Source organism: Cynocephalus volans, chromosome 6 (assembly GCF_027409185.1).
Source record: "Cynocephalus volans isolate mCynVol1 chromosome 6, mCynVol1.pri, whole genome shotgun sequence".
Lineage (NCBI taxonomy): Eukaryota > Metazoa > Chordata > Mammalia > Dermoptera > Cynocephalidae > Cynocephalus > Cynocephalus volans.
This window is the reverse complement of record NC_084465.1, coordinates 149,850,678-149,875,166: the sequence shown is the minus strand read 5'-3', so window position 1 is coordinate 149,875,166 and position 24,489 is coordinate 149,850,678. Positions and strand designations below refer to the sequence as shown.

General features: G+C 33.6%; 1 protein-coding gene across 1 annotated transcript in view; it reads right to left on the bottom strand.

Moving 5' to 3' along the window:
- CCDC7 (coiled-coil domain containing 7) overlaps positions 1 to 24,489 on the bottom strand; it is a 346,712-nt gene that overhangs the window by 281,530 nt on the left and 40,693 nt on the right. The window contains exons 5-11 of the mRNA XM_063101148.1: positions 24,323 to 24,355; positions 18,432 to 18,598; positions 16,755 to 16,816; positions 15,615 to 15,671; positions 12,826 to 12,901; positions 4,963 to 4,993; positions 4,430 to 4,519 (exon numbers count right to left, since the gene is read on the bottom strand). Coding sequence (XP_062957218.1) covers positions 4,430 to 4,519; positions 4,963 to 4,993; positions 12,826 to 12,901; positions 15,615 to 15,671; positions 16,755 to 16,816; positions 18,432 to 18,598; positions 24,323 to 24,355 — 516 coding nt within the window. The remainder of the gene's footprint in view (positions 1 to 4,429; positions 4,520 to 4,962; positions 4,994 to 12,825; positions 12,902 to 15,614; positions 15,672 to 16,754; positions 16,817 to 18,431; positions 18,599 to 24,322; positions 24,356 to 24,489) is intronic.

Here is a 24,489-nt window from a genome sequence, read left to right as displayed (position 1 = left end):
TTTTCTCCTTATTTTTTAGTTAGCCTTGATAATGGTTTGTCTATGTTGTTTATCATCTCAAAAAAACAACTTTTCATTTCATCGATCATTTGTATCATTGCTTGAGTCTCTGTTTCATTTAGTTCTGCTCTGATCTTAATTTCATTTCATTGACTAATTTTGGGGTTAGATTGTTCTTGTTTTTTAGTACTTTGAGGTGTAGAGTTAGGTTGTTTATTTGAAAACTTTCTATTTTTTTATGTAAACATTTATTGCAATAAACTTCCTCTTAGTACTGCTTTTGCTATCTCCCACAGGGTTTGGTATGATGTTTTTATTGTCATTAGTGTCGAGAAATTTTTTGATTTCCTGTTTAATTTCTTCTTGGACCCAGGGGTTGTTCAGGAGTGTGTTGTTTAATTTCAAGTAAGCAAGCCCATTTAAAATAGTCTCCAATAAAATGAAATACCTAGGAATCAATTTAACCAAGAAGATGAGAGATCTCTACAACAAGAACTACCAATCACTGCCAAAAGGAATTAAAGAGGACACAGAAAGATAGAAAAACATTCCATGCTCTTGGGTTGGAAGAATTAACATTGTGAACATGTCCATACCACCCAAAGCTATCTACAGGTTCAATGCAATCCCCAACAAAAAACCAATGACTTTCCTCACAGAAATAGAAAAACAATCCTAATATTCATATGGAATAACAAAAGACCCAGATGTCCAAAGCAATAATGAACAAAAGAACAAATAAATAAAGCCAGAGGCATAACAATCCCTGACTTCAAACTATGCTACAAACTATAGTAACCGAGACAGCATGGAACTTGCATAAAAACAGACACACAGACCAGTGGAACAGAATAGAGAAGCCAGAAATCAATCCACATACTTACAGCCAACAGATTTTTGACAAAGGCACCAAGAACATACACTGGGGAAAAGACTGCCTCTTCAATAAATGGTGTTCATAAAATTGGTCATCTATATGCAGAAGAATTAAACTGAACCTGTACCTCTCACCATATACCAAAATCAACTCAAAATGAATTAAAGATTTAAGACCAGAAACTATAAAACTCCTCAAAGAAAACATAGGGGAAACACTTCAGGATATAGGACAGGGCAAAGGCTTTATGAAAATGACCTCAAAAGCACAGGCAACAAGAGAAAAATAAACAAATGGAGTTATATCAAACGAAAAAGCTTTTGCACAGTAAAGAAACAATTAACAGAGCAAAAAGACAACCTACAGGAGAATATATTTGCAAACTATGCATCTGACAAGGGACTAATATCCAAAATATACCAAGAACTTAAACAACTTGACAGTTAGAACACTAGTAACCCAATTTAAAAATAGGCAAAAGAGCTGAATAGAAATTTCTCAGAAAAAGACATACAAATGGCCATCAGGTATATGAAAAAATGCTCAACATCACTAATCATCAGGGAAATGCAAATCAAAACCACACTGAGATATCATCTAACCCCAGTTAGACTAGTTATTCTGAAAAAGATAGAAAACAACAAATGCTGGTGAGGATGCAGAGAAAGGGGAACCCTTATACATTTTTGGTGGGATCACAAATTAGCACAGCCATTATAGAAAACAATATGGTTTCTCAAACAACTACATATAGAACTACCATATGACCCAGGAATCCCACTACTGGGTATATATCCAAAGGAATAGAAAGCATCATGTCAAAGAGATACCTTCACTCCCACATTTATGGCAGCTCTATTCACAACAACCAAGATATGGAACCAACCTAAATGTCCATCGATGGATGATTAGATAAAGGAAAGTGGTATACATACGTAATGGAATACTACTCAGCCATTAAAAAGAACTAAATTCTGCCATTTGCAGCAGCTTGGATGAACTTGGAGAAACTTACGTTAATTGAAATAAGCAAGGCACAGAAAGAGAAATACCACATGTTCTTACTCATATGTGGGAGCTAAACACACACACACACACACACACACACACACACACACACACACACACATAAAAAACAAGTAATAATAAGTTGAACTTTTAAAAGGAGAGACAAACCTGTGGTTACTAGAGGTGGGAAAGGGGAGGTGGGAGGGGACAAGTGAAAGACTGGTTAGTGGATACAAAATTACAGCTACAGCTAGATAGAAAAAATAAGTCCTATTCGTGTACAGTCAACCCAGGAATCTATAATTAACAATGATTTACTGCATGTTATCAAACGACTAGAAGAGAGGAGATCAAATGTGCACATCACAAAGAAACTATTTAAGTTTTATAATGATAATTATGCTAATTAATCTGATTAGATCATCACATATCATATATATGTATTGAAATATAACTCTGTACCCCATAAATATGTACAATCAATATGTTTCAACAAAAAATAAATGTAAAAAAATAAATTTCCTTCTCTGAAAACTGACTACCACTGAGATCTCTTGGTCACAACCCTCCTGTGGATATAATATTACTACTATATAGGAGGATACTTCAAAAGTTCATGAAAAGATACATATTATCTTTTAATTCTATTTTTCCATGAACTTTTCTGAGGTACACTGGTATGAGGTAATGCTCCTTCCACATTTTTCTTTCACCCTTCCACTCAATGATCAGCAATGCTACAAGTAATTTCCAGTGAGAGAAAGTAAGGTCAGTTATTCACTGATTATATTTCACATATGTAAATTATTAGTAATGGGACCACTAGACTTTAACATATTTTAGAATATTAAAAAGCTTAAGTCAGGAGTCAAGCAGGGATGATGTTCAGGGGCTGAGACAAAAATGGATAAAAGGTATAAACAATCAAATGAGCACCAAAGTTTCTATAAGAAAGAAAAACCATGTTGTATCTTAGACCATATATTGAAGAAGTCCATGCAAAAACCATTGCTATCTAGAAGAGAATTAGAGACAGAAAATGGAAAGAAAAGCAAGCATTCAAGAAAGCAAAATCAGAAATGGATGCAACATCTTCAAGACATCTAAGAAAGTCCAAAGTTTTTTCAACGTGGCTTTAAAAGTGCATAATTAAAATGTTGCAAAATTCTCATACTTGGTCAGACTACTCAATTCTTCAATATGACAATTTACTATTTTTGGCTTTTTTTGTAGTAATTTTCTATCCCTACTTGGAATGATACCTAAAGGAAACTATTCCTAAATTGAACATATATGACAGCCTTAATCTTATATTTGACATCTGTCTAGAATCACTGCTCCACTGACAAAGTAGCAAATCCCCTGGTAATATTTCTGCTTTCTTCTCAAGTAAGAAGAAAATATTAAGTAACCAACATTACTGGATTCAAAAGTATTTTCCTATAAGCCAGGCACAGAAAGACAAATACTGCATGATCTCACTTATATGTGGGATTTTAAAAAGCTGATCTCATAGAAGTAGAAAGTAGGCTGGTCAGTTAGCTCAGTTGGTTAGAGCACAACCTCTTAACACCAAGTTCAAAGGTTCACATCCCCATGCCTAACAACAACAACAAAATACCAGCTAACAACAACAACAAAAAAAAAGGTAGAGAGTAGAATAGCAGTTACCTGTGAGGTGAGGGGGTGAGGGAAGGGGGGAGTGTGGTAAAGGGGAGATATTGGTCAACAGATACAAAGTTATAGTTAAATAGGAGGAATAAGTGTTGTTGTTCTATTGCAGAGTAGGGTGACTATAGTTAATAATATTGCATTGTATAAGGGTAGAAGAGAGGTTTTTGAATGTTCTCACCACAAAGAGTTGATAAATGTTTGAGGTGATGAATATGCTAAATACCTTGATTTAATCATTACACAACATACAGTATGGAAACATCACACTGTATCCCATAAATATGTACAATTATATGTGACAATTAAAAATAAGATAAAAACTTCTTTAAAATATATTTCCCTTTAGCCATACATCTTATGTTTTTTAAGTCCTTAATAATAATTCACTTCTAATCTATTTGGCTTTGTTGTAAATAGTTTGAATTTATAAGTTGTATAAAAATGGCAAGGAGAAAGAGAAAATATAAAAGTAAATAAATTTTCCTTTATCCTTGGCATTTCTATTCACTCTACTTGGTATGGTGAACTGAGACATACACATTAGATAATTACAGATAATACCATAAAATGCATTTAAAATATATTTAGGACCCCTAATTTACTGACAATTTAATAAAGTTAAATATTTAGCCCAAAAATTTTTTCTGGAATGTTTAAATTTTATGTCTGTTTTTTCATAGCATCCTTTTGGTTTCAATAGCTACTAGGGGAATTTAGAATATAACATCTTATTTTTTTAAAGCACGGCTGCTACAAATTATTACTATTTAAAACATATAAAACATTTAAATATCTCTTTGATGTCTATCCTAAAATAACAAGGTTTGCTAGGTGCTGTAGGCCATTTTGAGACACTAAAATTTTACCAACCTCCGTATCCTTCAATTTTTGTAGTTCATTTTCCAGCACCAATTTTTCCTCTGATAACAAATCAAAATCAGTTTTCATCTGTTTGTATTTCTAAAAACAAATATTATAATTTTAGTAATAATGAAGAGCAAACATCTTAATATAGAAAGCTTATTTGGATACTTAATTATTAAGGTAAGGAAGCTTCATTAACTCATGAAAATAATAGACTATCACCATTAATCTATATAATGAGTTTATCACTGGAGCTGAAAGAGGTAAAGCCACCAAAAGTGGCAAAACTGGAACTATTCAGAAGATTGTAGGATATTACAGTTTAATATTTCAGAAGTGAAGTGCTTCTGAGTGATGATAAAGTCTAGTAAAATTAAAAGAATAGACAAAACTTTCCAACTCACACATGCACAAAAATCTTTTGAATAACCTAAGAAAGCCTTGGATCTCTATTTAGGATTATGTATCCTGACAATTTCTAGAGTCTATTAAGAACTCAAGGGCAAAGTACAATTTCAAATTGAGTGTGTTATACTTACAGCCTCTAACAAACTTTGATCATTTAGAGATCTGCAAAAGAAACCAAAAATATTTATAATGTATTCTAATTTTACATTTATATTTTTTATTTATGTAACACACTTATACATTTTCTTTGGAAAGAGTTTAAAATAACATACAAACAAAAGTTAGAGTACATTCTGACTGCTACTCCAAAAATCCAATACAAATATTAATGGATTGCTCTTAACTTTCTAGAAATTGCTCCATGCGTTTATATAATACTGCATGTACCTATTCAATTTTATAATTTTTGTTACTTGGTTGTATTTCTGCCAACTTACTTTTTTCTCCTTTACCTAATATCTGAGATCTATTTATGTCAGTACACATAGATCTTTCTCACTCTTTTTAAACACTATTTATAATTCCATAGCAGGAATTGGCAAACATTTTTTGTAAAGAGCCAGAAAGTAAATATTTTAGATTCTGCAGGCCTAAAGGTTTTTGTCTCTACTAACCAACTCTGCAAATGCACTTATAGATGATAGGTAAATGAATGGGTGTGGCTGTGTTCCAATAAAACTTTGTTTACAAAAAGAAGCTGCAGGCCAGAGTTAACTCATGGGCCACAGTTTGCTGATACCTGTCCATAGCACAGTTAAACCATAGATTTTTCCTGACAAATGAGTTGTTTTTTTATTAAATCAGAATTTATAACAGCTTTATTGAGCTGTTATATAGCACACAACTCACTTTTTAAAAATTGTGTTATATAGCATACAATTCACTTTTTTAAAGTATACAATTCAATGGCTTTTAATATATTCAATGGCTTTTAAATATATTCACAAAGTTAGGCAGTCATCACCACTGTCTAATTTTAGAACATTTTAGTTACCTGCAAAAAGAAATCCAATACCTTTCCTCCTTGCACTGCCCAGCCTTGTAAGCCAGTCATCTACTTTGTCTCTATAGATTTGCCTATTCCGGATATTTTTTTTTTTTTTTTTTTTTTTTTTTCTTTTTCGTGACCGGCACTCAGCCAGTGAGTGTACCGGCCATTCCTATATAGGATCCGAACCCGCGGCCGCTGGGAGCGTCGCCGCGCTCCCAGCGCAGCACCCTCCCGAGTGCGCCACAGGCTCGGCCCCGGATATTTTATATAAATAAAATCATACAATACATGGTCTTTTGAGACTGGTTTCTTACACTTAGCATAATGTTTTCAAGGTTCATCCTTATTGTAGCACGCATCAGTACTTTGTTCATTTTTACTGCCAAGTAACATTCCATCATATGAACACACCCCATTTTTTTTATCCATTCATCAGTCTATGGACATTTGAATTGTTCCCACTTTTGGGCTATTATGAATAATGCAAGTTCATTCATGTGCAACTTAGGAACAGAATTTCTAGGTCATACGTTAGTTCAATATTTAACATTTTGAAAACTGAGTTTTCCAAAGAATATGAACAATTTAAATTCCCACCAGCAGTGACTAGGGGTCCCAATTTCTGTACAGCCTTGCCAACAATTGTTGTCTGCCTTTTTTATTATAGCCATTCTAGAGGGTATGAAGTCGTATCTCATTATAGTTTTGATTTGCAGTTCTCTAATGACTAATAATGTTAAGTATCTTTTCATGTGCTTATTGGCCATTTGTATATCTTCTTTGGGAAAACAACTGTTCAGATCCCTTGCTCATTTTTAAATTGGATTATTTATCTTTTGATGATTAAGGTGAAAGAGTTTTTATATAAATATTCTGGATACAAGTTCCTTATCAGATATATGATTTGTGAATGTTTTTCACATTCTATAAGTTGTCTTTTTTATGTTCTTGATGGTATTATACGCAGCACAAAAGTTTTTAATTTTGATAAGGTTGAATTTATTTTCTGTTGTTGATTATGCTTTTGGTGTCATATCTAAGAAACCATTGCCTAATCTAAGATCACAAAGATTTACTCCTAAGTATGTTTCTTCTAAGAGGTCTATAGTTATAGCTCTGAAATTTAGATCTTTGATAACATTAAGGTAATTTTAGTGCATGACATAAAGAAAGATCCAACTTAGTTCTTTTGCACGTGGATAATCAGTTGTTTAAGTACCATTTATTTAAAAGACTATTCTTTCCTCCATTGAATTATCCTGTCTTGAAAATCAATTGGCCATAAATGTAATGTGAGGGTTTATTTCATAAATGTAAGGGCTTATTTCTGGACATTCAGCTCTATCCATTGACCTATATGTCTATTCTTATGCCAGTACAACATTGTTTTGATTCCTCTGTATTGCCTTGATGGCCTTGTACTAAGTTTTATAATCAGTTAAATCTTCTAACTTTGTCTTGTTAAGATTTTGGGAGCTATTATGGGTTCCTTGCATTTCCACATGAATTTTAGAATCAGCTTGTCGAGTCATGCAAAACAGCAGCTGGGATTTTGATAAAAATTGCATTGAATCTGCAGGTCAATTTAGGATGTATTTCCATTTTAAGATTATTAAATCTAATATCTATAAAGAAGAGATATCTATCCATTTATTTAGGTCTTCCTTAAGTTCTTTCAGTGATGTTTTGTAGTTTCAGCGCATAAGTCTTGCACTTCTTTTGTTAAATTCATTCAAATTCTCTTGGTGCTTTTGTAAATGTCTTTGTTCCACCTTTGAAATGTTCATTGCTAGTGTATTAATTTCCTAGGGCTAACATAAAGTTCCTGGGTAACATAAAGTAACAGAAATGTATTCTTCCACAGCCTGGAGACTTGAAATCCAAAATGAAGTTGGCAGAACTATGCTCCCTCTGAAATATCTAGGGAAGGAAACTTCCCTGACTCTTCCAGCTTCTAGCAGTCCCTGGCATTCTTCTGGTCGTGGCAGCATAACTCCAATCTCTGCCTCCACCTTTATATGTCAGTCTTTCCTCTGTGCATATCTGTCTCCTAAATTTTTATAAAAGCACCAATCATATTGGATTAATGGTCCATCTTACTCCAAGATGATCTTGTCTTAACTAATTACATCCGCAATGACCCAATTTCCAAGTAAGGTCACTCTGAGGTAGTAGGGGGTTAGAACTTAAACATATCTTTTGCGGGGACACAATTCAACCTATAATAGCTAGTGTATAGAAAGGCAATTGATTTTCATTAATCCTGTATATCACAGCCTTGATAAATTCATCTATTACTTCTAACAGTTTTTAGTGGATCTCTTAGGATTTTCCATATCCAAGATCATGTCATCTGCAAATAAAGGTAGTTTTACTTCTTCCTTTCCAATCCAGACACTTATATTTCCTTTTCTTCTGTAATTGCCCTGGCTAGAACCTCCTAGAATGATGAATAGAAGTGGTATGAACATGGTGTCTTGATCCTGACCTTACGGAGAAATTACTCAGTCTTTCACCATTAAGTTAAATGTTAGCTGTAAGTTTTTGTAGACAGCATTTACCAAATTAAGGAAGTTTCCTTTTATTCCTAGTTAATGGCATATTTTTATCCTAAAAATATATTGGAGTTTGTCAAATGCTTTTACTAAGTCCAGGGAGCTGATCATGTGGGTTTTTTATCTCTTTTAGTCAATCAATATTATGTGTTACATTAATTGATACTTACATTTTAAGCCAACCATCATTCCTGAAATAAATCTCATGTGTTCATGGTGTATAATCTTTTTTACATGTTGCTGGATTCAATTTGTTAGCATTTTGTTGAGGATTTTTGTGGTCATATTCATAACAAATATTGTTCTGTAGATTTATTTTCTTGCAATATTGTCTGATTTTGGTATCAGAGTATTAGAGTGAATTGAGAAGTGCGAAATATTCTTTTATTCTTTGGAAAAGTTTGTGAAGAGCTAGTATTAATTCTTCATTATATATTTGATAGAATTCACAAGCAAACCATCTGGCCTAAGTATATCTTGGAAAATATGTTAATTACAAATTAAATCTTTTTACTTCTTACATTTTCAGTCAGATTTTCTAGTTCTTCTTGAATCAGTTTAGTTTGTATCTTTCTAGAAATACATATCATCTAAGTTATCTAATTTGTTGTCATACAGTTGTTCATAACATTCCTGTATAATCCTTTACCATAGATTATTAGCTATACTCCTACTAACAAAAACTGAGATCCTTTCTAGTTTAGCTCTTATCAAAATGATGCAATACTGTAAATTTCCTTTTATATGCCTTCCTAAACATATGTATATTCCATTCTCTAGCATGGATAAAAAGAGATTTACTATGCAATATGGTATACATTTTTGTGGCTATTATTAAATAAACTCCTAAATTGTCTTGGAAAGTGGGCAATTTCTATTTACTAGCACTGTAGAAGTATTTATCCCACTACTTCCCTGTCAATAATTGATATTAGAAAACTTTTAATTTTTGTGCCACTGGGGAGGCAAAAAAAATTCTCATTGTTTTGCTTCACACTTTCCTGATTGCAAGACTGAGCATTAAAATGTTTATTGGTCATTTTTTGTCTCTATCTTGATTTATCTGTTTATATACTTTGCCTGTTTTTCTTATGTTTTTGCCTTTTTTATGGAGTTATATATTCTTATTATTACAACTTATAGTACTTGTTTCTATTGTATACAGACAAATATTTTCTTTCAGTCCTTTGCTTATCTTTTAACTTTGCTTCAATTTTGAACAAGATGTTTTTAATTTTTATAGAGTTAAATGTCTTCTCCATATTTCTGGTTTTATTTTCTCACATTTGGGTCTGCAAGCAACAGCAAACTTAGTTGTATGAATGGTGTGAATTTGGAAACTGTCATTATTTTGTAACTAAATGGATGCCTTTGCCTTGCCAGTACCCTAACTGACCACTTAAGTCAAGACTGTGAATTTGCTATTCTAGAATTACGATGACTCTAATTCTGATGTAACATAACTACTTGTGATACATGCACCTGGGTTAGACAGTTTGAAAGGCAGGACAGTCTACTATCCTCACTACTGACCTCTATCCCTCCCTAGGAAAAAAAAAATCATGTTGAAATTCTTAATAGGCCTGCTTTCCTGTCAGGACCACATGATTCTGGTGATGGACAATGTTCTTGCCAAAGGTGACAACTTCACTCCCAAGACTGCACCCTAGCTGTTAGCATTCTGTTCACCAAAAAGAAATTACACCTTCACAAACCATCCTACAAGCCAATCTCTAATTAGTTCTCAATTTGTCCCATAATTGAGAAAAGAACTTTTCAAGGACCTGTGGGTCTATGTTTACTTGTCCATTTCCCACTAGCCACACATCAACAACTAGACAATTGACTGACAAGACCCTGAAGAGTATGTCTACCATCTTCCCCAAAGACCAGCATGATTGCCCTATCCTACTAGTATATAATTCATGCATTATAACTAAATACAAACCAATTTTCTATATGTATCCTATATTTTCAAACTACTTTATTGATGTATGATTAACATATAAAAAGCTATATATACATATTGTATACATCTCAATGAGTTTGAGGGTACATGTATACCCATAAAACCATCACCACTATCATGGCCGTGAACATATCCATCACCTCTGAAAGTTTCCTTCTGGGCCCTTTATTATTATGATTGTTTGTTGTGATTGCTGCTGCTGCTGCTGCTGCTGTTCTTGCAGGAACAATTATCATAAGATCTAGTCTCTTCAAAAATCTTAAGTATACAATGCAGTATTGTTTGCTATAGGCACTATGCTGTACACTAGATCTTCAGAACTTATCTTGTATAACTGAAATTTCGTACACTTTAACCTATACCTCCTCATTTCCCCATCCCCCTAGACCTTTTCCACAACCATTCTATTTGCTTCTGTAAGTTTTATTATTTTACATTCCATATATAAGTGAGTTCATACACTACAGGCATACCTCATAGATATTGCAGGTTCAGTTCCAGACCACCGCAATAAAGCAAGTTACACAAATTTTTGGTTTCTGGGTGCAAGTAAAAGTTATGTTTACACTAAACTAGCTATTATCAAATATACAAAAGATAATAAGTGTTGGCAAGGATGTGGAGAAAATGGAACTCTTGTACACTGCTGGTGAAATTGTAAATTAGTACAGCATGGAGGTTCCTCAAAAAATAAAAATAGGGACTGGCTGGTTAGCTCACTTGGAAGAGCATGGTGCTGATAACATCACAATCAAGTGGTGAGTTCCCTGTGCCGACCAGCCACTGACAAAAAAAATAAAAAATAGAACTACTGTATGATCAAGCAATTCCACCTGAGTATATATCCAAAGAAAAGGAAATTAATATGTCAAAGAGATATCTGCACTCCCATGTTCACTGTAGTATGATTCACAATAACCAAGATATGAGATCAACCTAAGTATCCATCGATGAATGAACAGATAAAGAAAATGTGAGATATATATACACACACACACAATTAACTATTATTCAGCCATTAAAAAGAAGTAAATCCTGTCATTTGTAACAACATGGATGAACCTGAATGACATTATGCTAAATGAAATATGTCAAAACAGAAAGACAACTATTGCATGATCTCACTAATATGTGGAATCTAAAAAAGTCAAACGTATAGAAACAAAGTAGAATGGTGATTGCTAGGGGCAGGGGGTAGGGTGAGAGTGGGGAAATGTTGTTAAAAGAGTACAAAGTTTCAGTTAGACAGGAGAAATAAGTTTTAAAGATCTATTATAAAACATGGTGACTATACTTCAATCATAATGTATTGTAGACCTGCAAATTGCCAAGAGAGTAAATAATAAATATTTTTACCACCAAAAAAAAAAAAATGATAAGTATGTGAGGATGATAGATGATGGATATATTACATAGTTTGATTTAGCCATTCCACAATGTATACATTTATCAAAACACCATAGTGTATATACCATAAATACATACAATTTTTATTTGTCAATTAAAAAGCACAAAATAAATCATTAACTTAAAAAAAAGAATTCTATGAGTTTGCAATTTAAAAGGTTATACACAAACATTTTGTACCATTGTAATTTTTTATTTTTTTAAGCTATGGTAAAATACACATAACATAAAATCCATCTTGACCATTTAAAGTATATTATTCAATAGTGTTAATTGCATTCACATTATTTTACAACCAATCTCCAGAACCCTTTTCATCATGTAAAACTAAAGTTCCAAAAGCATTAAACAATAATTCACCATTTCTCCCTGCCCCCAACCTCTGGCAATCATCATTCTACTTTATATCTCTGTGAATTTGACTATTCTAGGTATCTCATGTAAAAGAAATCATACAGTATTTGTCTTTTTATGACTGGCTTATTTTACTTAGCATAATGTCCTCAAGGTTCATCCACGTTGTAGCATGTCCGAATTTCCTTTCTTTTTAAGACTGAATAATACTCTTTTGTATATATGTACCACATTTTGTTTATTCATTCATCCACTACTGGACACCTGCGTTGCTTCCATCTTTTAGCTGCTGTGAATAATGCCACAATGAATATGAGTGTACAAATATCTCTTCAAGATTCTGCTTTCAATTTTTGAGGGTATATACACAGAAATATAATTGCTGAATCATATGGTAATTCTATTTTTAAATTTTTCAGAAACCAACATACTGTTTTTCCATAGTGGATACTTACATTCCATTTTACATTCTGTGTGTTTTTTAATTTTAAATTTAGAAATCATACATATGTATAATCATAAAAGTTGATGTAAGAACTCAAAGTTTTTTGGCAGATGTGTTATTTTCTTCTTTATTTTTCCAATATTTCTACAATAAATATGTATTAATTTTATGTTATACACAATAAAAACATTTAATGTTAGCTGTCAATTTTTTTATAAAAAGAAAATGCAAAAAAGGAAAAAAGAATATAGAGTTATTTTATTAAAATCTTACCTCTCTAACATATTTGACTGTTTCTCAAATATTTTCAACATGGCATTCAATCGAGCAGTCATAGAATAAGCAGTTTCTATTGCTAAAAATAATAAATTTTATAGATATCACAAAAGACTGAAATTATAGTTCCATGCTAATATAACTAACTGCTATAGATGTAAAAACCAAACAAACATAAACAGGACATATCAGGGCCACATGAGTTATAGAAACCAAAATGCTTATGATGAGAATAGCTACCATTTTATTAAACACCCATTATGTGCATGTCCCCATATTATTTGCATTCTCTTAATCAGAAAAGAACATATTGCCACCATTTTCAAATAAATTCAGAAGGTGACATCAGCAAGATGGGAACGTTTGTGGGGGCGAGACAGGATTAGTGTGAACTCTCTGTACTTTTTGCTCAATTTTTGTATAAACATAATACTCTTCTAAAAAAAATAGTCTATTTATTAACTGAAGCAACATCAAGTTGAAATTGTGGTCTATTTTGAGAAAGAAAGAAAAAACAGTGCAATACAAAGGTTTTGTCTTGCTGGCCAGGCTATAGAATCTTATAGAATTTAGAGAATAGGAAGGGAAGAAGAGAGTTAAGTTTGGCCACAGAAAATGAGGAAGTACTTTCAAGAGAAAAAGAGAATAAACAAGTGAAACCAAGCAATACTGAGGAAGAGTAGATCTATACTAACAGAGCCCAGGGACTGAAGCAACTGCAATGGAAAAAAATATTTAGGAATTTGCAAAAAGGTTTTCTCCATATTGTACAATATAATCCTAACCTCTGCTTCCTTTAAAAATCATGAGTAAAATTTATGCTATATTTAATCCTTTTGAATTTTGGTTTTGTGATTGGATGTGTTTCATTGGCCTATAACTGAGCACAGGGATATTTGCTTTAATCCATGTTGGAGCATCAAGGGCCAGAATTACCCTTCCACCTTAAACCACTTAAATACTGGACAAAAATATATGAAACAGTGGTATTCAGAAACTGGAAAAACAGTTAGTGTCATACAAAAGGAAAATAAAAGAAAAGGTCCCTACAATGACCTCAGCCTACTGTCTGGAATTTTGGCACCACCATTATAAAGTAAGGGGAACCCAAAACAGGGCCTACTGGTCTCCTTGAGTTCAGGAGACAAAGTTCAGTGCTTGAGAAAGCCAAAGCAGCTAGAATTCACAAGGCACAATATTAGAGAGAAGGCAAATACACAGATTGAGAGAGAGAGAGAGAGAGAGAGACAGAGAGACAGAGAGACAGAGAGCACTTGAGAGCTCCATAAATATGCAGAGGGTTCCCTTCAAAATACAGACTTTCCCTACCCACTCCAAAGCTCTAGATACCTTTCTATCCTACCTAGTTAATCACGGCTCTCTTGGATCAGAAGTCTATACAGAATTTGGGAGTAATATAGAACGTGCAGCTGTCCTTGGTTTAAACATGGCAACATTAGGGTTTAAAGCTGAAGTTGAAAGAGGACAGAATTCCCAAACTTATTCCAACTGAGTCTTATTTTCTACTTCTAAACTGTATTTCATAGTGTACATTACAAAATTGTTTCAAAATTCTCTCCAGTATTAAGACATAAGCAAGGTAATTTCTTTTTTCTGTTAACAAGTAGAAATTTGACATACAATTTCTAGCAGCTCTTCATACTCATGGACAAATACTCAGCTGCAATCAAACCACTACTATATCTGAGACAAAAATCTACAAACCATCTCTTAAATTTAGCACTACTCCACCTCAAGGCCTGCCAACATTTTAGTAGCATGTTCTAATCACAATTAAAAATTTTCCATTCCCCTCGGGGCCTGCCTGGGGACCTGAGGCATGGAGAAGGGGACCAGACCTCCCTCCAACAATCAGGCACACTGCACCAGCACCTTGGGCCCTGCCCAGGGACCCGAGATATGGAGCCGGGGACCAGACACCATGAAAGTGGCTAGACGCCACAACCACCATGCAGATGGTCCACCAGCCCCTCGAGTGCATTGACACAAGGAGAGTCATCAGTAGAGATAAAGAAAAGAAGAGGATGTCTCTCTCCACAAAGCCCATTTCATAGTGACAAAAGAAGCATCTGCTCTATGATAATACTGGAGACCTGATCACACCTCTCAGCATCTAGGCAACAAATCAACAGAGTAACCATTATTCTTTCAGAAGGAGAGAAGAAATCTAGGGTAATTGGGGAGGGGGAAGGAGGGTAGAAGGGAAGAGATTGGACAAGGGACATAAAGTTTTTTTAAAAAGAACATTCTAACTGGTTAGGGCATTAGCAAAACCTGAGGGCCACTCATTGTCATGCTGAGGCACTCGCCTGTATCTTTCTCTTTCTTTCCATTTGATCGGGCTTTATGTGTGCTTTGATCCAGGCAAAACATAACAAAGATATCCTTCAGTTTCAAGACTCCAACTGTATATTCACCGAGGGCAAAGCTGAAACCATCATTAGGCAACAATGATGTTTTGAAATTCTGGCTGTAGAATTTTGTGGAGCATATTCTCCTTCCCATTTATGTGAATAAAACTCTTTTTAAAGCTTCCAACAAACAAAAATTTTCCATTCCAACTACTAGCATGGCACCATTAAAAATGAGTCTAGTTTTGGTAACATGCAACCTTAACTAGGAATTTTAATATTTGCTCAATTACATGGCTCTAAACTACAGGGAATCTGTATTGTTACCCTAATAATTATTATTTTAAATTATAAAAATTAATTTACTCAACAGAGGTCATTAACACAATGATGCTTAAATGAGTGGAAACTTACGTGGTTCAGATGCAGAAGCATCTATAGATTCCTTAGTTGAGTGGGTTTTTAAGAATTCTGGAATAATTAAAATAATTTGTCATCATAAATTTCAAATAGCAATTATACATACTAATCAAATTTAAATTTTATATTTTTTATTTTAATAACTCATTCAAGGGAAAGAAAACTCTATGAAAAAATAATAGCTGCCAACACTGTGGATTCTCCCAATCAGGCAACAAATGAAACAACTGATTACGAACTCATCATTTTCTCATCAAAACTTGTTTTTCCTCTTACATTCTCTTATGTTAGTTGATGGTACCAACATCATCTAATCTCCCTTCCTTTCATATCCAATCACCAAATTTTGCCAATTCTATCAAGTAAATATTTCTCAAAACTGTCCCTTTTCTTCTCTTTTACTAGTGCTCTAACATAGGTACTTTTCACAACTCTAAGACAAAGTAATAACTTCCCTTTCCTACTCTCAGTCCCTAAATCTAGCTTCTACAATGTGACAAGACTAATATCTCTAAAATTAAATCTAACAAAAAATGTCACTTATCAATGAAAAATCTTCAATGATCCCAATTATATATGAAAAACTTCAAACCCCTTAACACAGCATCCAATCTATGACTAGGCTCTCTCCTACCTTATCCCTATCTATTACTTCACACTCTAATATGAATCCAGTTGTAATTTCCTATTCATGCTGTTTGTTCATGTTATTATCATATTCTTAAAATGCTAAATATCTTTCTTCTTCACTTGACTAAATCCTATCTGTCCTTTAAGGTTGAATAAAATCTTCCTAATTTCCTCAGGTTGAACAAATTGCTCCTTTTTCTGGACCTGCTGCAAGTCACACACACCTTTATCATGCATTACACTATACTGAAATGGTATATAATGTGCTTGTGTCCTCACTAAACTGTTAATTTCATGGGGGTAAAAACCAATTTGTATTCATTTTGTACATTCCCAAAATCTGCAACATAAAAACTTTTACTGAACTATCAAACTCATTATTGAATATTATTTAAATTTACCACTGTATAATTTTATAACTATAAATTTTCACAGCATAAATCTCAAAATGATAATACACTTAGGAAAACCTATAAAGGCCAAACATGTATATAATATTATCACCTTCAATTTTCTGCTCTACAGTTTCATAACTTTTCACTGCTTTTGGTGGATTTTCTTTATCCCTGTTAAAGTTTCAATAGGTAAAACATGTTTTAATATATCAAAAAATAAGTATTTAAATTATACTTAAATAAGAACTAGAATGTACAAATTAGACATATGAAGTTTGTAAAATAAAAATTAACATTATTTAACCTTTACGTACAGACACTAAGGTAAATTAAGTACAATCATATGTCACTTAACAACAGGGATACATTCTGAGAAATGTTTCATTAGCAATTTTGTCACTGTGTGAATTTCTCAGAGTGTACTTACACAAACCTAGACAGTACATACGTAGGCTATATGGCATCGCCTACTCCCTAGGCCACAAACCTGTATAGCATGTTGTTGTACTGAATACTGTAGGCAATTGTAACACAATGCTAAGTATTCACATATATAAATATATCTAAACATGGAAAAGGTATAGTAAAAATACAATATCATAATCTTATGCAACCACCATCATATATATTCAGTCTGTCATTGACTGAAACATCCTGATAGTAAAGAGTAAATATAAAAGCCAAACTATGTAATTCTACTAATTACATGTATTCCATGAATATAATTAGATTTACCAGCAATATTAACAACAAAAATAGCAAAAATAAATTGGGTAGAAAGGTAAGATTTCTTTTTGCCAATGTATTGCTATCAATGATGTGATGATTAAGGGCACAAGGTCTTGAGTTAGACTACCTGGCCCAAAACCTGCTTTATCCACCAATTAATTATAAGCCCTCAGGTAAGTCACTCCTCCTCTCTGAGCTTCTGTTTCTTAATCTATTAAAATCGGGGTATAATAGTACCTTTCTCAGAAAGAAATTATGAGGATCAAAGGAGATTATACTTGTAAAGTTGCTAAAAAATACCTAACACACTTCAGACACTTAAATGCCAAGTATTAACATATGATCTGAAACTAATTTGATGCCTCATAATAAACAGCTCAAATGAATACACCTGAACCTCTGAACCAAGGATCTAGTTAAGCAACCCCCACAGGAGCCAACTCAAGTACCACTCTTCATTCCTTTAAGTCTGGTCACTGACAGATGGCGATATCAATTATGTAACTGCATGATAAATAGTAGTCCCTACCAATTATGGGTATTCTCTATTTTAACTCTAAAAAATAAAAGTTTTGTGTATGTTTAATGCAAAAACATGATTGTTTAAAATTTTTACTTAGATAAGTTGACTATACAATTTTTAATGAAGATGTTGATGAACAATGAAATATTTAATTAGACCTTAAATAGTTTCCTATTTATTACTGGAAGCTACCTGATCAAACTGAAAGAAGAGTTTATAGCCCAGATATTTCAAAGCCAGCAATGTGTAATAGAACTTTCTAATAATAGCCACGGGTGGCTACTAAGCACTTGAAATATGGCTAATGTGACCCAAAAAAAGTAAGTTTTAGTTGAACTGAATTTTAATAGTCACATGTAGCTAGTGACTACTTCATTGGACAGGGCCATCGCAGACTATTAAAAATTTCAAACAAGAGAAAGGTTAATAGACCTTCTCATTTGATTTAGAAGCTGACCCATTGTCAATATTCAATGCTAATTATATACCCTCTCTTATTGTTTTTAATTTAATTAGTTCTTTTATTTCACTTACAAGGGTATAGACAATACACCTTTCAAGGAGTATGCAGACTTCTGTTTAAAGCGATTTCTCAGTTCTTCAAGTTTTTGGACACATCTTACTATTTGTGAAGTGCTTAAAGTGACTGTTTTATCAGGTACTGGAAGCTCTGCTTCTGAAAGAGTTTGATCTTTACTTATCTAAAATAATAAAATTAACCAGTTACTTAGGAAATCCCATCTTACTTCCATATCCCCCCAAAATTTCATTATGTCCATCATATCTAAGTAATGTATATAATATTATTCTTATCTGTAGCTACAAATACTGATACAATATTTTACAAATGTATTTACATGAGCAATTATCTATTAATAGAATTATAGCCCCATGATGACTTTCACATCTCAAAACTGAAATCTAATCTTCTGTTTATTATTTTAGTAGAAAGGAATTTTAAACAAGTTTAATAACAACAAATGCAACTCCAAATATTTACAAGAGTAATTCTAAAATAATTGCTTCCTCTAAATTCTTCATTAGAATACCCTTACGGTGATAAATTATTAAAAGACAGTAATTTGCTCTCAAAGGCTAATACCCTCTATCATTAATTCCTAGATGTTAATATATAAAGGACTATGGATCTGGCATTCCTCAGTCTGCATGGGGAAGACTGAGACCCATTTGGTGTCTCAAGACCTTTGGAGTAGAACAAGCTAAAAAGTAGTGTGCAGTCAGGAAAATCAGTAAGATTCACAGAATACAATAACACACCATAATTAGCATTCTAAGTAATAGGTCTACTGAAAAAAAGTTCAGCAAGAATCAGTGTCCAAAAACCACAGTGAAAGACACCTAGAAACCGCCGATATGTAGAGACATAAACAAGAATAGCAATTGGCATAAGGAAGTTTTGACAGGAGAATGGCAGAGATCTTCCCACGTAGGTACCTCCAATCCTCATGATGGGAGAGAAAGCTAGAAGAAGAAAAAAGGAAGTCAAGACATAGTCCTAGGACCAAGAAAGAGAAATTCTAGCATTGGGAATTTAGAACAGAGTCTTCATTTTAGTGATGACTCCTGGAATTGGATTAGGATATAAAACCAGAAAGTAATGCTTGGGGCAATGTACTGGAAGTCTGAGATTAGGTATAGGGAAGATGTGGAAAGGATGCAGACAGGTAGAAGCGGAAGCAGGATACCTATGTAAACTCAATGGACAAAGGCAAGATCCCAAAGAAGAGGCCACCAATCATAAATTGAGTCTAAAAAGTAATGTACCAATCAGGTCCAGTTATTAATTTATTGCCTCTTATTTCAAAAATCCATTTTTCATAGTCTTGCTTGTGATAGTGGAATATTTCTTCCTTGACCAGTGGAATGATGTTAAGCTTTGTCGGTAGAGGGTCCTGGAGAGGCACCAGAGGAGGAAGAAACTTTTCTTCCTAGTTCTGTCATCTCTTTCTTCTTACTACCAGGGCAGTGCACAGTATAATCAGTCATGCTCCCCCCCAGCAAGTTTCAACAGCACCACTCCCATGGATGGCTTCCATGCAAAGTTCCTGGCAAGGCACACTCCCATGGACAGCTTACCCCAAAACTTCTCAGCAAAATCCATCAGTGCGGACCTCCCTTTGGGAAGCATTCCAACATACCACCCTGTGGATAGCTTCCCAGCAAAAGGTCCATCACCTCCCTGGAAGATGCCTAGTTCAACAGAGGGTGGCTTCCCGGTCATTATGGGTAGCGTCCCAGAGTTCAAGTTCCACCAATGTGGCACCCCAGCAAACTTCTCTGCCATCCAGTGATGACAGATGTTCCTTCTTCAGAAAGTCTGGATGTTTAGTTAGCCCTGGGTTGGGAGAACAGGAGGGTTGGGAGTATTCAGATTTGTTCTTTCCTTGAGTGATATGCTTTCACCCAAGAGGCAGAGGCTGCTCCCTATATTTTGTATTCCTATATTCTTTAGAATTGCCTTTACCATTTTATAAATATTGCCTTTATAATTCTTCATATTAAACTTTCTCTCATCAAAATACTGTGTAGTTTTTATCTCTTGATTAGACCCTAACTAATACATTATATTTCCCAATAGAGATTAAATTTAAACAGAAGTTCTTCCAGGAAAAGAGATAATGGCATAGAACTAAAAGGATATGGAATAGACAGTGAGATTGTCAGCTATAAGATTTGATCAAAGAGACTTATGGGGTATAGGTTCCAGCAGGACAATGCTGAAGAGTAGAGACTACAGATTCATCCTACATTTCTCTGCTGCAGCTCAGCAAACACTCTGATGGCTTCAACATCTATCTCTGTTAGTGCAACATAACCACAGGTATTAACCTCACCAGCATGTACTGACATTAATATCTGTCAGCGGTAAAAAGAAGATTATTCCAAGATTCTCAAATGCTAGTGTGTATAAAAATCCTCTAAAGGAGCCTTCTAAAGCTGCAGATTCCTAACCCACAAACACCAAAGCATTCTAATTCAGTAATGTGAATTTATATCAGGTATCTTTGGTGACATTTAAACATGTTCCATCAACTACCCTTTAAGAAACACTCCTTGAAAGGCAGAAGGTAATACAAACACTTAGGCATTGTATCCGGTACGCCAAGTCAAGAAAATATTCAAGAGAAGTAATTACGGCTTGAAGAAGAAGAAAGAAGGAAGGAAGGAAAGAAGGAAGGAGGAGGAGGAGGAGGAGGAAGAGGAGGAGGAGAAGAAGAAATATTTGTAAAATACATTAAACTGGTATGACTAAATACTGCAAAACTACACAGAACTCTGAAATTTTGAAAATAAACACAAGAGGAAAAAACCATAGGATTCAATGTTTCAATTATGTACTTCAACATTTATTTCAAGAATATAAAATATCCTCTGTTATTAACACATGCAAAAAAAAAAATTGAAAAATTTGGAATTCCAGATCAGAAGTAGAGTTGCATAATGAGGATTCCTGCTGGGGATTATGAATGCATAAATGGGGATTTTAGGCATACTGGAGATAATGGAAATTGGCACTACAGTGTAAACAGCAGATATATAGAGAAGTGGACACATTTGACAGCTATTTAGGTAGTAAAATCAAAAGAAGTCATGGATGGACTGAATAGTAGGGATAGAAGAAAATAAGTTGTCAAGGATGGTTACCACATTTCTGATTTACCCAACTGGATAAGAGAAAGGAAGTATTAGAAGAGGTAAGAGCATAGGGGTAAAAAAAATTCTTGATTTTGACCCATTGGACTTGAGGTGGAATAATCTAGTAGATAATTGTATACAAGTCCAGAATTCAGAAGACCATTTTAAACAAGTGGTACATGTTTCTAAATAACCAGCATAAAGGTAATACTTGAATGCAAAAACTGGATGAGATTGCCTAGGCAGAAAGTTTGGAGTAAAAAATGAGAAAAGAAAGGCATAGGATGAAATCTTGAGGCATTCCAACATTTACTGGTTGGGTAAAGGGGGTGATGCTGAAAAGGAGACAGCCAAGGAGGTAAAACAATAGCCAGAAGAGCATAATTCATAGAAGTCAATGGAATGGTGTTTCAAAAATGACGAAGTGATCAGTACTGTTAACTCTGACTGTGGTAAAGAAATATGTTTGTTGAAATTAAACAGCATAAATTACTGGGAACCATATGCATAGAATATTTTCTTTCTTGTGATGACAGAGTCCTGTCGTGTAGACTGAGAAATGCTTAGGAAATAAGAACAAGTACATAGTTCATTGATACACAAATAAATTTTGTTCTAAACTTGTGACATGTTCCACAGTTAAACCCAATGTTTTAGAGAAAATCCATAAATAATTCAAATTGTTTTACTTGATACCCCTACTTGACTTTTACAAGAGGAGAATGTCCAGATTAACTCTTCACTAGATGCTGTTTATCAGTTGAATAACACTTTTTAAAAAAGCCAACTGGTTTTATTATTCAAAGACTGTCTGCAGTGTTTTTCTCTCCACTCACTTATAAATCTTTTTTGCCTTTATTTCCTGAGAGTAATCTAATGGCAGTTTCCCTAAGGTAAGTGAACTTATGTACAAAATAATTTTTAAAAATTGTTCATGAAGAGAAGAGAAATAGGCCTATAACTGGAGGTGAACTGGCATCAAATGAGAGATAGATGAGCATATTTAAAAACTGAAAGGAAGGACAGAACTGAATGGAGATGTTGAATATGCGGGAGATAATTATTAATCAAAATTTTTGAGAAGGCAAGAGAACATGGGATTCAAAACAGAAGTGAAAGAATTAGTCTTATGTATAAGGAGAAACAATGTCACTGTCTTAATAGGAGGAAAGGAAGATAAAATGAGTATGAATGGAAATATTTTGTTTGGTAGTGAGAATTTAAGAAATTCTAACCAACAACTTATATTTAGAGTATTCCAAATGATTGGCTGAGAGTGAAAACAAAAAATGGGACAGAGGGAGTGGGTTTTAGAGGATGACTGGCAAGGGTTGAAAATCATTTCAGAAGTACAATAATGCCAGGTAGTATTTGGAGTAATTGGGTCTGACCTACTGTGTCATTTTCTTCAGCAGTGTTTCACAGCTAAGCTATAGGCTCAAAGAAAATTAACAACTGAATCTACTCAGGGTTAAGTTTTGTTAGATGCAAAGAAAAAAGGTAAGGGAGATTAGGAAGCTAAGAAATTCACTGTGACGAAGTGCCTGTCTCCAAGCTGAATAGAAACATTAGTAAAACGACTGGAGATGAGGAAGTCAAGGAACTGAAAAGCCAAGTCTGTACACTGACTGAACTGACTGCAAGAAGAAGAGAGTAAGGCACATCTATGTATAAAACAGGATAAAAAGATGTTGATAGATGAAAATAAGATGGCAGAATACAAGCTGAATTTTTCAAGTTGCAAAGAAAGTACACATGTTACAAGAGGGAAGAGGAATAGTGAACTTCACCCCAAGCCTACTCCTCTGGAAAAATAACGACCATATGCCGTAGTCAAAGAAGAACTGCTAACACACTTTTCCAGTGCCGGCCTTATCTATCCTATAACAGACTATACAGACCATGAAAGTCTTCTACTCTGGGCCCAGAGGTAAAATTATGAGAAGGGACTAGGAGATATTTATAGTTTGTATCTTTATTCTTCAATTTCATATTCCAAATAAACGAACCTCTTTTCTTTAAAGAGACTGGAAGGGGAGGGAGGGTTAGTGAGAAATTGGCAAAGGGCCACAAAAAATGATTACATTGCAAAAAGTAATAATAATAAATAAAAGTTATTTTTAAAAAAGAAAAGAAAAAAAGAGAGACTGGGTTTCAAGACTGTTGGATTGGACTGAACCACAGCATGACAAAGGGAAAACTAGAATAATTCTGTAAATCACTAAATCTACCCTGAAAATCATTCTGCTATATTACAGTATATATAATGTCTTTTCCAAACTAGAATTAAAAGACCCCAAGGACAGAGACCAGAAACTCGTGGTAAAGAACCTGCAAATCAAAATTACAAAAGAATATCATTAAATTACATATTAAATTTAGAAGTATATAATTTTGTCTACACATACTTGTATATCATATTATGCATGATTTTTTAAATATAGGAGAAATTTTTTTAATTGATAAATTCTCTCTTGTCACTTTCTTACATAAATTAGGAAAAAAATAATAATTCAATTGCTATTATTCAATTTTAAGAAAAAGAATGTATCAGTCAAACTTGGAGTATAACAAATATATGCAGAAATATAATGTGTAAATCAATGAGAAACATTTTATTCTATCCACTTATTCCTACTCTACCTAAATCAAAAGATTACTTTGTAATCAATGGTTACTCAAAAATTTTTAACTTACACTACTTTAAATTGGTTTTCAAATGAGTTAAAATATTAATTCAGTTAACAATTAAGAAATGTTATACTTACCTCCTCCATCTGATTGACCTGCCGCTGAAACCACTTTAAAAAAAAAAAGGAACAAAAAAGAAATAATGACACACTAAATCTCTGAAGTAAAATAAATGTGTACATATATGTGTGTCTTTGAATCTTCATCTATCAAATATCAGTCCTGACCCAGACATCGTTTAGGG